We start from the raw sequence: 15,175 nt of genomic DNA on the forward strand, positions 1-15,175 counted from the left end.
GATAGTTTTTAAAAAAATCATGAACAATGATAGAAGTTCTGGAGTTATCATCATCTCTGATTTCATCTGTGCTACACAGCAATAGTAATAAAAACTGCATAAAATTACCGTAAACAGACAGGTTGATCAATGGAATGGTATTAAAAACCTAGAACAAAATCCATGCACTTACAGACACTTGAGTTTTTTGCAAAGAAGCCAAAAACTGTACAATGGAAAAAGGGAAGCAACTTTAGAAAATGGTGCTGATCTATAGACCCATATTTATCACCCTGCACAAAACTCAAGTCCAAGTGTATTGGTACAGGAAACAACTTCTTTAACAGAACACCAATAGCTCAGACACTAAGATCAACAATTAATAAATGGGTCCTTATAAAACTGAAAAGCTTTATGGCAAAGGATATCAATAGGACAAAAAGGCAGCCTACAGAATAATAAATGATCATCAACAATCCAACAGTGGACTAATATCCAAAATATATAATGAACTCAAGAAATTAAATATCAACAAACCAAATATCCCAATTAAAAATGGGGTACGGATTCCCTGCACTCTGCCCAAAGTTTAGCTATGAGTCTCAGCATATGTTTTGATACCCTGCTGGGTAGAGTCTTTCAGAAGCCCTCTGTGATAGGCTCCTGTACTGTTCCCTGTTTTCTCCCTCTTCTGATGTCTGTCTTGATTGCCTTTCTGAATGAAGATTGAGCATCTTACCCAGGATCCTCCTTCTTACTTAGCTTCCTTAGGTGTACAGATTTTAGTATGATTATCCTATATGATATGTCTAATATCTACTTGTAAGTGAGCATATAGCATGTGTGTCTTTCTGCTTCTGAGATACCTCACTCAGAATGATCTTTCCTAGATCCCACCATTTGCATGCAAATTTCATGATTTCCTTGTTTTTAATTGCTGAGTAGTATTCCATTGTGTAAATGTACCAGAATTTCTGTTTCCATTCTTCAATGGTGGGACATCTGGGTTGTTTCCAGCTTCTGGCTATTACAAATAAAGCTGCTATGAACATGGATGAACAAATGTCCTTTTTGTATACTTAAGCATATTTTGGATATATGCCTAGGAGTGGTACAGCTGGATCTTGAGGTAGTACTATTCCTAATTTTCTGATTGGGCAGAGTGAAGGGAATTTTATAAAGAAGGGTTAGATAGAAGGATCTGGAGGGGATATGAGCTCCACAAGGAGAGCAACAGAATAAAAATTTTGGGCTCAGGGGTCTTTTCTGAGACTGATACTCCAAACAAAGGCCATGCATGGTGATAACCTAGAACCCTTGCACAGAAGTAGCCCACAGCTGCTCAGTGTCCAAGAGGGGTTCCCCAGTAATAAGAACAGGGATTGTCTCTGACATGAACTCATGGGCTGGCTCTTTAATCACCTCTACCTGATGGGGGAGGAGCCCTACCCATCCACAGAGGAAGACAATGAAGCCAGTCCTGATGAAACCTGATAGACTAGGGTCAGATGAAAGGGGGGGAGGACCTCTCCTATCATTGGACTGGGGGAAGGGAAGAGGAAAAGTTGAGGGAGGGAGAGTGGGATTGGGAAGGAATGGGGGAGTGGGCTACAGCTGGGATACAAAGTGAATAAACTGTAATTAATAAAAATAAAATTAAAATTAAAAAAAGAAAAAAAATGAGGTACAAAGCTAACAGAGAATTCTCAACAGAGGAATTTCTAATGTCAGAAAAGCACCTAAAGAAATGTTCAACATCTTTAATCATTACAGAAATGCAAATCAAAACAACTCTGAGATTCTACGTTACACCTATCAGAATGGCTAAGATCAAAAACTCCAGAGATAGCACATGCCCGCAAGAATGTAGAGCAAGACAAACACTCTTTCACTGGTGGTGGGAGTACCCACTTGTACAACCACTGTGGAAATCTGCAGTTTCTCAGAAAATTGGGAATGAATGAAAGCAGATATGCAAAAATGAAAACTGTCAGTTATCATAAAAAAATGTTTCAGAGATGAACGGAAACTTGCCTGAGTGGGTTTATAATTGAAAGGACTGTCTAGAATGAATCAAAGAAGTGGGACCAACTTACTAGTACTGGATTAAAGAGGTTTTCCTTTCAAAAGAGACAATTTAGCATAAATAAGGCTTTCATCACAAGCACAGTATAATAAGTCATGGGAAACACTGGGGATACATCAGGGTTTAATTGCTAGATATGAGTTATTGCATGCATTTAGGACATGGAACATATAATGAAAAATGTTTAAGTAAAATAGATAAAGTATAAATGAAAAGTTGTGATGGAAAGAGAAAGAGTGCATCACCAGATAACAATCACTGCATAGGCAGAGACAATTGTCATAAGAACATCACATACAACTTTACTGGGCAATTGTGGCTAATACAGTTCTGATTGTGTTAGAATGTTGATACACTAGTGTAAAGGGCATTGGAAGTACAGGCTACAGCAAAATTCTACTGTGTTCTATGTGGTGCATTAAGAAGATTGCTAATGCACTATCAAAACCTTAATGAGATCCCCCCAACATCCAATACTTTATAGATGTGGAAACTTAGTCTTAGAGAATACACACCCACCTTCCCCAGCTCATTTACCTAACGTGTGACAGAGGCACGCAACAGACTTCACATTTGAATCTATTTTTCCTAGAGTGACTACAAAATTTACTACCCAAATTAGGATAATCTTGAGTGACAGTTACAGGTGTAACAGTTTCAGAGGAAAACATGTATATACCAAGTTTCCAAGAACAAATGGGATGCGTACAACTTTTCCTCTGCACCTAATCGTCATTTCAAAACATTGTATTTGATTCCACAATTGTCATGGGTACATTTGTTTTATTTTTCTCTTTTGGATTTTTACTTATTTGTGCCTTAATTTGTTTTCCTCTTAGACAAGTCAAGTCCTCATTAGGTAGCCCGAATTTCCTAGAATTCACTGTGCAGGCCAGCCTGGCCTGAGACTCTTGATTGTCAAGCTTCAGCCTTTGAGTAAAAGCAATGCAAGTGTGCATCTCCACAACACTTAATTATATGATAAAATTTAATGTCCACGATAAGCTTACCTTAAAACTTAATAATCTTTAGAAAGTTTAGAAAACTACAATGAAGACAAAACAACTTAAATATGCCTAAGGGATTATTTATTGAAATGACTGGAAAGGAAATAGTTTCTCAGAGAAATAACAGCAAATCTAGTTCCAAAAACTATTTTGTATACATTATTGGCATGCATTTTCAACTCAAAATTGAACATTTATAGTACTATATGAAATATAATTGGAAAGCATAGAGTTAATGAGTCAAATTCAAATGAAACAAATGCCATATAATACATAGAATAAAATAATAAACTTTCTTTTTTCCTTGTAGATTATTCAGAAATTTCTCATTTTTGTAGCATGATCCATTGATGGAAACTTTGTTGCATTTCCAGACTCAGTCAATTCTGTGAAAGAAAGAAATAGAATCAGTTTGTGCATGTGAGTGTGTGTGTGTATTAGATTAGTTAGAAAGTCAACCTTTCTAACGTTACAACCCTTTAATACAGTTCCTCACTTTATGGTGAACCCCCCAACCATAAAATTATACTGTTGCTACTTCATAACTGTAATTTTGCACTGTTATAAATCATAATGTAAATATTGTATATATAGGATATATGATATATGACCCCTGTGAAAGGGTCATTTGACCCCCCCAAAAGGATGAGACTCACAAGTTGAGAACTGCTGTGTTATATTAATTCACTTCTCAACATTTGTACTTCAAAACAGCAACTGTTTTACAAATGTACTCTCTTGTTCCTTTCTTTAGAGATATATAAACTCCTGTTCACTGCCACATCAGCTCACAAGAAATTGTTGTAAAGTCTATAGCATTTCTTCAGTCCAAAGAGGATTTATAGTTTAGAATCTCAGTGCTATATTCTCTGCCCAATTGAACCATTAAATAGCTGGACTGAGTAATTTGTTCTTGACTCAAGAATGAAAAAAAAAAAAAAACAATTTTAAATGCAGCAAATACAAACTTTATGAGACCTAAGATACACACTGAAAAGAAAATTGTCTTGTAACAAAAGCTAAAATTAGTCACATAAAATTTAGAAAAATTTATTTCTGCCTCTTTTTTTAACAACACGATGCTAGAAGATGTAAAAAATAAAAGCTTTGGAATGAGACAGATCTATATCAATGGCAAATAAATAAAATCAAAAGTTTGTTGAACTATAAACTATGCCTAGTGTCATGTTGGCAAGAGACAGGGACAACTCAAACTGCAGTGATAAGTTAATGCTGTTCTGCCGTGTCTATTTAGAAAAAAAATAATGTAGTACAAAAAGACACCGAATATAAAAAAATCACCATTCTGCTCATTAATTTCTGAGAACTTACCAAAATCAAGGGAGGAGATAATAACCTGGAAATCCTCTTAGACCTGAAATGCAAACAAATATAGATAAAAAATAAACATTTTCCCTCAGTGTAATGCTTGCTTGAAGTGTGTTCTATGTGACAAATGAAACATCTCAGTCTTTTGACTCCATCTACATATGGTCAAAAGAACCAATAAACTGCTGTATGTGGATAGCATATACGCACAAGGAAATTTTAGAACTCCATAAAAGGAAATTCGTTACCCAAATCTAATAGGCTTGCCAAATTTATTTGTGGTTTAGTTGATTAATATGTTTAACTCAAAATTCCCAGTCTACCAGTGAACTCAGACTTCTTGTAATTATCTGTCCCCAACGTGTCATTACCCCTATCTAGACAACCGTAACAGTTATAGCGCAATTGTGAGGGACGAAGTACTAAGCACGGGGAATTAGGTTGAAGTTAAGATCTCCAGGTGATTATATTTTATGGCAAACTTTAAGGAGCATCATTTATTCTTTCATTCTAGAGCTCTCAATTTTCTCTATTAATATAGTGATATGCACATTTTGAAGGGAACTGAAAGGAGGTAAATTTAAACTTACAGTAACGTGATGAACTCGTTGAGTGGTAGGGACCTGGATGGTGGGGTTAAGCAGAAGTTGAAGGTAGTGCAGAAGGTCTTGGACAGACATATCTCCTTGAAGGAAGGGTGCTACTTGCAGGAGAGCGTACAGATCTTTGGACTGAGGAAGAGACCCTTGGGGCTGAGAAGAAACCACTGGAGGCTGAGCAGAAGCCTGCACAGGTTGTGCCAGGAGCTGGACCAGAGACTGAGAAAGGTGCTGGTTTGCAAGCTCAGCAACACTGGGGATTTGAGAGCTGAAGAGGCGGAGGACAGTTTCAGAGTTAAGGAAGGGCATCTCTTTGTGCTTGGGAAGGATGGTGGCTTTAGCTTTAAGGAAGGCTTCCAGTTCAGGAGAAATGACAGGTCCCAGAGAAGGCACCACGGGGGGCTGAGCAACAGGCTGGATGGTTTGTGCGAGGGGAACGCAAGAGATGGGCTGAGCATACGGAAAAGCCTGGGATTGAGACTGGATGGAGTGAACTTTATCCTGGAGCACATCCTAGAAGGAAGAGAGCCTTTCAGTCTGTAATTCAGCAACACTGTCATTTTGATAAGTAAATAATCATTTAGCCAGTGATAGTTAGGTAAAGGAGTGAACAACACAACAAAACCTTCATTAGCTTACGAAACTATTTTGGCCTAGCTGGATAAGGTATCTAATGCCTCTAAAGCTAGCAGTTGGAAGTCTGAAGCACAAGGATTGCTATGACTTTGAGACCAACCTGAGCCAAAAAGTAAGTTCTAGGCAAGCCTAGGGTACAGAGTAAGAGGCTATCTCAACGTTTGTTTGTTTAAGATACACAAAATAAGAAGACTTTGTCTTGAACCACATGAGGAAAATAAGTAAAATGTTCTTAAGGGATTTCTCCTAACCTATTCTAGTCAAAGACGAATTACAGCTCAAAATAAAATTAAGGTTCAAGATTTTTCAGAATCTTTTCACTTGAACTACAAAACAGACTCGTCAGCAAGATTCTTCATCTTCTAGGTGGTCAGTTTAGGACTTCTGCCACATTGTCAATGTTTCCTTTCATCATCATGTTCAGTTAGAAAACGAAAGGAATGTGTTTCCTACTGAGGAAACTCTTACGCTAATTATTAAGAACAGATAATACCAGTAGTAACTGCAATCATGATTTAGAAAATGTATTGACACCTTAAAGAACTTTCAAGGCATAAATTCTTCATGAGCAATTTACCTCTGCCTGCAGCTGTTCCATGCGTTTCACCTTCTGAAGTTTCTGCTACAAATAAACCAAATATTTTTTTTTAAAAAGTTCAAAATTTTCACCTTTAAAAATAAAGCATGGGAATGATATATACTGGGCTTACCTCAGTGATATGTGCAATAGATTCCTTCAAAAAAGTAAAAAAAAAATCAGTTAGTTTTACTGAATGAAAGTATATTTCAATGCATATTAAAAATGAAGATATTTAGTAGGTTATCTTTAATAGATTACTAATGGGAAAAATCAATAAAGCTTATATTTAAACACTTTAAAACATTTTGTATAAGCCTATTGTACAAGAAAGATGAGTGCAGCCAAGAGAGAAAAATAAATTAGTGAGCACAGTGTACAAAGAGACATCTAAATAATGCTAATTCTCTCCACAACCATGGTTCTTTCTCTGGCTATAAGTGATCTTTCAATTTCATTTGATTCTTAAAATCAAACACACAAACACACAGTCTATGACAACAACATATTGAGTGCTCTCTCAGTTCACTCGCTAATACGCTGGGCTTCAAATAAACCATGAGAAATAAATATTTCCTCTGAGGCATTTGTAGAATTGTGAAAAGTATATATTTATATTCTCTAATGACCAAATGATAAGTACTTTGTGGTAAAGAATTCTCAGTTTTAGAACTACATTGCATCTCACTGATTCGTATTTACCTAAATGGCAACCTTAATAATCAAATATGTCCTGGTACAAACAAGCTTGCATGTTTGTAAGCATATTATTTCTATTGGCATCTGTCTTTAGTTGGTTCTATAGCTCCTATGCATTAAAGGCACACAGTAAATACTAAGAATACAGGTCAGATTAGGCAGAGCTTATGGCTGAGATAAGCTTGTGAGCTTCTAAAATAAAAAGCAGCAAAAGAGGCAGTTACAATATTTCAAATAAGAAGCTAATGGTGATATATAAAATATGAAGCCATTCAGATATCTTTGCCCCAATCACGATGTAACTCAATAGGAAGACAGCACTACACTGCCTCCTAGTGATATCTGCCTTACCTCACTGCTGGAAACACTCTCAGTCTGTAAACAAAAACAGGTATCAAATTAGGACATCCAAATCTTTAAAAATGTAGTAAAGTTAGGTTTGGAATTTTTCTCAGTAAAAACTCTTACCTCGGAGGATACACTAAGTACTTCCTTCAGTAAAAATAAACAACCAAAAAAAAAAAAAAGAAACAATTAGTGACTGTATCTACTCTTGTTTATAAACATGCTTCCTATTTGATTTTTATGCCATATACTTCTTTCAGAAATTAAAAAAAAATGTTATATGCCTTTTACAATCTTGAAAACTTCTATTTATTATTTCTCTGATCTTTTGGTAATTTTTTTATTGGCACATTCCTACATGGTATAAATATGTTCATAATTTTTGATGAGTGGTCAAAGTAACTGTAATTTATACTGAACACTTTTTTTAGTATGCCTCTGACCCTACTCATAGTATGGCCATGATTCTTGATTCTTTTTCTGTATATATCTTTGGACAGGCACAGTAAAACCTGACCTGCTCATCTAAAGAGATGCATACTTTTTATCATAAGCATGAGATACTCAAGCTACTCATGTTAGTTTACTTCTGTGAAATCATATTTATTTAACGTATTTCTATTGGCTTGTTTTGTTTCTTATTAGTCTGTTTAATTTTTTTGTTAGAAAATTGGTTGTGCAATAGTTGAGTAAGCATTTTTTCCAGCTTGGATACCCTGCTGGAACTTTGAGACACTGAGTGATTCTCAAAGTAGCAGCGATCAAATAAACAGATCTGCAATTCTCCATTAATTGTACACTAAAGACTACCACTGCTGTTACTGTCTCCAAATTATCAGACCATTCGCTATATCTTAGTTACTTAGGAACTTTCTTTACACACCTCCCTTGCGAGGGCAAGTGCCACAAGGCAGGCGAGGATGAGGACCTTCATGGCTGTCAAGTCCTGTGAATGAGGAGGTGAAGAATTAGTAACAGATTAGTTAGTTAACTAATGTCAAAATCTACTCTGCTTCCTAAACACTTTTATTCCTATACATCAGGTTTAGACTTCAGTAGCAGCCACCATGTTTACTTCACAGCTCTCTTCCACTCTTTTCTCTTAACAGTAGTATGAATGCCTTACAAAAGCTATGAAGAACTCTTGAAGAACTGAAACATTTAGTCCATTTATTTAAACTATTTAGCACTTACAAGTGGTCAGAAAGTGAACAAAATATTAAGATCTCAACACGCAGGAGCTTAACTTCCAGAGTGAATTGATACTCAATGAGTATAAACTGCTGTGTTGTTTGTGAGAGATCTCTGCATGTAAGATACATTTTTAAATATATTTGCAAGGCAATCTTCTCAGTATTTGAAGGTGGAAAACTATTCTTTGAGTGAAAAAAAATTGGTTTCTCTTATGGGTGATGCATTATTCATTATTAACTTTTCTTTGTCTAAAGCCTCCTCTATGGGTTTCCATATGATGTAATTGTTCTAGCTTAAAAGAAATTTGTACCTTTGTACATTATAACTGTAGAAAGGATGCCACTGCAGTTCTTAGATTTTATCCTTATCATTGAATATACCAGTGCTAAGCCAGAACTTTATTATCTGGTATGTTATAAGGTGTTTCTCTTTCAACTCATTTTACTTCTATGATGACTGTTTCTATGTCATTTCTGACCTGTTTTGAACATTTTTTTAAATAAGAGCCTTATTGATATAAGACTTATTTTTAAAAAGAGAGTTCTATTTTACACGTTTTAAACATTTTTGTAAATAATACAAGCTAGATCAAAAATCCTGAGTCCCTGGACAAATTTTATGGTTAAAATGGTCTTGCTTTCAAATGGCAGCATAATACTTATCTTTCCGTGATATAATTTGAATGTATTTTATTAATAAAATATACCAAATCAAATAAGATAGCTTATTTAAGAATCAGTACTCAGTCAACATTCAGGGAATCAATATTCACTGCCTTTGTATTTTCTTTTACATTTTCTCACTCTCTTGAAAGCTATAGTCATTTTAAATTAGTATCAAATCTTTCTGGGCATTTCTGACATTTCAAAGCCTTAAATAATCCCTTAAAATAATCTCATTACTTCTTAGATATTTAATTTCAAATAAGTACTTTTATTCTTTCCATAACATAGTCTAGCATTTAAGTGAAGTAAATAATAAAAATTATATTTCAAATTTATGTCTGAAATTCTTACCTTTAGCAGAGGACAAGAGTGAAGGAGAAGCTGAAAGGATGATGGTCTACTGGCCTCTGTGACTATATATATTCTGCATTTAATGACATGCTAATTTTGTGGTTTGTAAGACACTCAAAGAAGTCCCTTCAATTCCAAGAAGTCCTCATGATCAGAAAATGATTTCTTTCTATTGTTTTTTTCCCAAGAAATTCTGGGGTGCATTAAACAAGGCAGCAATTCAGAAGCTGGAAAGGAAACTTGTCCAGGAAAAGAAACTGTCCAATAACTTGAAATAACTAGCTGGCCCTCAGGCCTTGCACACAGATGCTGCAGCCCCAGATTTCTTCCCAGCATAGTGGGAGCTTTAACCTCAAATGTGGGGCAATCATATAGAGACATCAAAGCTATACAGAGTTTTTCAGAGATAAGAGTTTCATCTTGTCTAAGCACTAAGAACTCAATGATGATATGGAAGTCTTATCATATGCAGAAGTCTCCTTGATCTCTCATATTCACCTGATTTGTGAAAATTAAATACTTCAAACCAATATTTAGCTCACATAGGGCTGTATTTTATACAGTAATAGGACAAGGAACAGCTCACCTAGACAAAAACTGAATAGGGAAATATTGACATTTACAGAGGTCCTAAATCAAATGGACTTAATAGATGTCTACATAACTTTTCACCCAAATTCAGCACCTCATGGAACCATCTCAAAAATTGATCATATAGTTGGGCACAAAACATGCCTCAACAGATACAAGAAGATCAAAATAATCCCTTGTATCCTATCAGACCACCGTAGCCTAAAAAGCCTATATGCCACAAAAGTTGAAAATCTAAATGAAATGGAAAATTTTCTTGATAGATTCCATTTACCAAAAATTAAATCACAATCAGGTAAATAGATTGAATAGTCCTATATCCCCAAGGAAACAGAAGCAGTAATCAAAAGTTTCCCTTCCAAAAAATGCCCAGGGCCAGATGGTTTCAGATCAAGGAAACAAATCAAAAAGATAGAAGTTAAAGTATCACTATTTACAGATGATATGATAGTATACATGAATGACCCAAAAATTCAGCCAGAGAAATCCTTCAGCTGATAAACACCATCTGCAAAGTGGCTGGATACAAAATTAACTAAAAAAATAAATAAATAAAATAAAATCAGGAACCCTCCTTTATATGAAAGACAAAATGACTGAGAAAGAAATTAGGGAAACAACACCCTTCACAATAGCCACTAATAACATAAAGTAGCTTGGTGTGATCTAACCAAGCAAGTGAAAGACCTGTGTGAAGAAAACTTCAAGTCTCTGAAAAGAAAGTAAAGAAGATACAAGAAGATGGAAAGAACTCCCATGCTAATTCTACCATGGATTGGTAGAATTAACATAGTGAAAATGGCCACCCTGCCAAAAGCAATCTACAGATTCAAGGCAATTCCCATCAAAATACCAACACAATTCTTTACAGAACTTGAAAGAAAAATTCTCAATTTCATATGTAAAAACAAAACAGAAAAGAAATTGCTAAAACAATCCTGTACAGCAACAGATTGTCTGGAGGTATCGCCATCCCGGATCTCAAGCTGTATTACAGAGCAATAGTAATAAAAACTACATAATACAGGCATCTAAACAGAATTGTGGATCAATGGAATCAGATAGAAGTCCCAGAAAAAAACCCACACACCCACAGATACTTGATTTTTGACAAAGATGCCAAAGAGAGAGAGAGAGAGAGAATCTTCAACAAATGGTGCTGGTCTAACTGAATATCTACGTGTAGAAGAATTCTAATAGATCCATATTTTTCACTTTGAACAAAACTAAAGTCCAAGTGGATCAAAGACCTCAACATAAAACCAGATACACTAAACCGCTTAAAAGAAAAAGTGGGGAAGACCCTGGAACTCATTGACACAGAAGACAACTTCCTGAACAGAACACCAACAGCACAGGCTCAAAGATCAACAATCAATAAATGGGACCTCATGAAACTGAAAAGCTTCTGTAAAGCAAGGGACACTGTCCTCAGAACAAAACGACAGCCTACAGACTGGGAAAACATCTTCACCAACTGTATATCTGACAGAGAGCTAATATCAAGAATATATGAAGAACTCAAGAAGTTAGAAAGCAACAAATCAAGTAATCCAATTAAAAAATGGGGTACAGAGCCAAACAGAGAATTCTTAATAGAAGAATCAAATGGCAGAGAAACACTTAAAGAAATGGTCAACATCCTTAGTCATCAGGGAAATGCAAATCAAAATGACCCTGAGATTTCACCTTACAACCATAAAAATGGCTAAGATCAAAAACTCAAGTGACAACACATGCTGGAGAGGTTGTGGAAAAAGGGGAACCCTCCTCCATTGCTGATGGGAATGTAAACTGTACAAGCACTTTGGAAATCAATCTGGTGTTTCTCAGACTTTAGGAATAGTGCTACCTCAAGATACAGCTATACCACTCCTAGGCATATATCCAAAAGATGCTCAAGTATACAAGGACATTTGTTCAACCATATTTGTAGTAGATTTATTTGTAATACCCAGAACTTGGAAACAACCCAGATGACCCTCAATGGAGGAATGGATACAGAAATTGTGATACATTTATACAATATAATACTGCTCAGCAATTAAAAACAAAGAAAACAGGAAATTTGCAGGCAAATTGTGGGAACTAGAAAAGGTCATCCTGAGTGAATTATCCTAGAAGCAGAAAGATACACAAGGTATATAGTCACTTATAAGTGGATATTAGACATATAATATAGGATAAACATACTAAAATCTGTATACCTAAAGAAACTAAGCAAGAAGGAGGACCCTGGGTAAGTTGATCAATTCTCATTTGGAAAGGCAAATGAGACACACATTGGAAGAAGGAGAAAACACGGAACAGGACAGGAGCTTAACACAGATGGCCTTTGAAAGACTCTATCCAGCAGTGTATCAAAGCAAATGCTGGGTCTCATAGCCAAACTTTGGACAGAGTGCAGAGAATCTTATGAAAGAAGGGGGAGATAGAAAGACCTGGAGGGGATAGGAGCTCTACAATTAGAGCTCAGAACCAAAATATCTGGGCACAGAGGTCTTTTCTGAGACAGATACTCCAACCAAGGACTATGGATGGAGATGACCTAGAACCTCTGCACAGTTCTAGCCAATGACAGCTCAGTGTCCAAGTGGTTTCCCTAATATTGGGAACAGAGACTGTCTTTTACATGAACTCAGTAGCTGGCCTTTGATCACCTCCCCCTTAATGGGGAGCAGCCTTACCAGACCACAGAGGAAGGCAATGCAGCCAGTCCTGATAGACCTGATAGGCTAAGTCAGAGGGAAAGGGAGGAGGACATTCCTTTTCAGTGGACTTGGGGAGGGGAATAAGGGGAGATGAAGAATGGAGGGTAGGATTCAGAGGGGATGAGGGAAGGGGCTAGAGCTGGGATAAAAAGTAAACAAACTGTAATAAATAAATAAATAAAGCTGAAAAACAAGAAAAGAAAAGAAAAGAAAAGAAAAGAAAAGAAGAGAAGAAAAGAAAAGAAAAGAAAAGAAAAGGAAAGGAAAGGAAAGAAAAGAAAAGAAAAGAAAAGAAAAAAGACCACTTGAGGGAAGGTGCAGTGACATACCAAAGGAGTGACAATAAATTCATCATGAATTTTTCTGGTTCAAAGTCACATTCAAACATCAAAACCTATACAGAACATACTAGTTTTACTAAGAGTGGAGGGGAAAAGGTGCTTAAAGAATGCAATATGTTGAAGAGATATGGAGAGAGTGGGCAGCCTTGCCTTGTCCCTGATTTCAGTGGGAATGATTTCTCTCCATTGAGTTTGATATTGCTATCGGCTTGCTGTATATCGCCTTTACTATGTTCAGGTATGTGCCATGTATCCCAGATCTATCCAAGACTTTAAACATGAATGGATGTTGGATTTTGTCAAATGCCTTTTCAGCATCTGAAAGGAGATGATCATGTTTCTCCTTCAGTGTGTTTATGTGGTGGATCACATTGATGGATTTCCATATACTGAACCACCCCTGCATGTCTGGGATGAAGCCTACTTGGTCGTAGTGGATGATATCTTTGATCTGTTCTTGGATTCGGTTTGCAAGTATTTTGTTGAATATTTTTGTATCGATGTTCATGAGGAAGATTGGCCTAAAATTCTCTTTCTTTATTGGGTCTTTGTGAGGTTTAGGTACCAAGGTGACTGTGGCTTCATAGAATGAGTTTGGTAGTGTTCCTTCTATTTCTATTTTGTGGAATAATTTGAAGAGTATTGGTTTTAGCTTTCTTTGAAGGTCTGGTAGAATTCTGCGCTGAAACCATCTGGCCCTGGGCTTTTTATGCATGGTAGACTTTTGATGACAGCTTCTATTTCCGTAGGGGATATAGGACTATTTAATTGCTTTACCTCATCTTGATTCAGCTTTGGCATGTAGAATCGGTCAAGAAAACTGTCCATATCATTTAGATTTTCAAATTTTGTTCTTGAAGTCCTTGCTAGAGCAATAAGACAATTGAAGGAGATCAAGGGGATAGAAATCAGAAAGGAAGAAGTCAAAGTATCACTATTTGCAGATGATATGATAGTATACCTGAGTGACCCCAAAAATTCTACCAGGGAACTCCTGATTAACACCTTCAGCAAAGTGGCTGAATACAAAATTAACTCAAAAAATCAGTAGCCCTCCTGTATAGAAAAGACAAAAGGGCCGAGAAAGAAATTAGGGAAACAACACCCTTCACAATAACCACAAAGGAAATAAAGTACCTTGGTGTGAACCTAACCAAGCAAGTCAAAGACTTGTATGAAAAAATTTTAGTCTCTGAAGACAGAATTATAAGAAGATATCAGAAGATGGAAAGATCTCCCATGCTCATGGTTTGGCAGGATTAATATAGTAAGAAAGGTCATCTTACTAAAAGCAATCTACAGATTCAATGCAATTTCATCAAATTACCAACACAATTCTTTACAGACCTTGAAAGAAAAATTCTCACCTTCATATGGAACAACAACAAACCCAGAATTGCTAAAACAATTCTCTACAGTAAAAGATCTTCAGGAGGTATCTCCATCCCCAATCTCAAGCTGTAATATAGAGCAACAATACTAAAAACTGCATGGTACTGGCATAGAAACAGACTGGTGGATCAATGGAATTGAATAGAAGATCCTGACATAAATCCACACACTTATGGACACCTGATTTTTGACAAAGACTCCAAAATCATTCAATGGAAAAAAGACAGCATCTTCAACAAATAATGCTGGTCAAACTGGATATCTACATGTAGAAAAATGCAAATAGATCCATACTTATCACCCTGCACAAAACTAAAGTCCAAGTGGATCAAAGACCTCAACATAAAACCAGACACAGTAAACCACTTAGAATAAAAAGTGGAGAAGAGCCTTGAACTCATTGGCACAGGAGACAACTTCCTGAACAGAACACCAACAGCACAGGCTCTAAGATCCACAATCAATAAATGGGACCTCATGAAACTGAAAAGCAAAGGACACGTCCTCAGAACAAAACGACAGTCTACAGACTGGGAAAAGATCTTCACCAACCCTATATCTGACAGGGCTAATATCCAGTATATATAAAGAACTAAAGAAGTTAAACAGCAAAAAATCAAGTAATCCAATTAAAAAAATGGAGTACAGAGCTAAACAGAGAATTCTCAATAGA

At 36.1% G+C, this 15,175-nt stretch overlaps 1 protein-coding gene across 1 annotated transcript; it reads right to left on the reverse strand.

Moving 5' to 3' along the window:
- Nucleotides 1-4,898: 4,898 nt before the first annotated feature.
- Nucleotides 4,899-8,191, reverse strand: Csn2 (casein beta). Its single transcript, XM_021626483.2, has 6 exons — nucleotides 8,141-8,191; nucleotides 7,381-7,404; nucleotides 7,264-7,287; nucleotides 6,347-6,370; nucleotides 6,214-6,258; nucleotides 4,899-5,513 (listed from the first exon to the last, which is right to left on the reverse strand). The coding sequence occupies exons 1-6, from the start codon at nucleotides 8,189-8,191 to the stop codon at nucleotides 4,899-4,901; spliced, it is 783 nt and encodes a 260-aa protein (XP_021482158.2).
- Between the last annotated feature and the right edge of the window lie 6,984 nt (nucleotides 8,192-15,175).

Source organism: Meriones unguiculatus, chromosome 3, assembly GCF_030254825.1.
Source record: "Meriones unguiculatus strain TT.TT164.6M chromosome 3, Bangor_MerUng_6.1, whole genome shotgun sequence".
In the NCBI taxonomy this organism is placed as follows: Eukaryota; Metazoa; Chordata; class Mammalia; order Rodentia; family Muridae; genus Meriones; species Meriones unguiculatus.

Coding starts and splice junctions, on each gene's coding strand:
- Csn2 (XM_021626483.2), bottom strand. CDS start 8,191: ATGAAGGTCCTCATCCTCGCCTGCCTTGTGGCACTTGCCCTCGCAAGG. Junction 6,259..6,346: donor CTATTGCACATATCACTGAG/GTAAGCCCAGTA, acceptor GTTTATTTGTAG/CAGAAACTTCAGAAGGTGAA. Junction 5,514..6,213: donor TGGAACAGCTGCAGGCAGAG/GTAAATTGCTCA, acceptor TCTTCCTTCTAG/GATGTGCTCCAGGATAAAGT.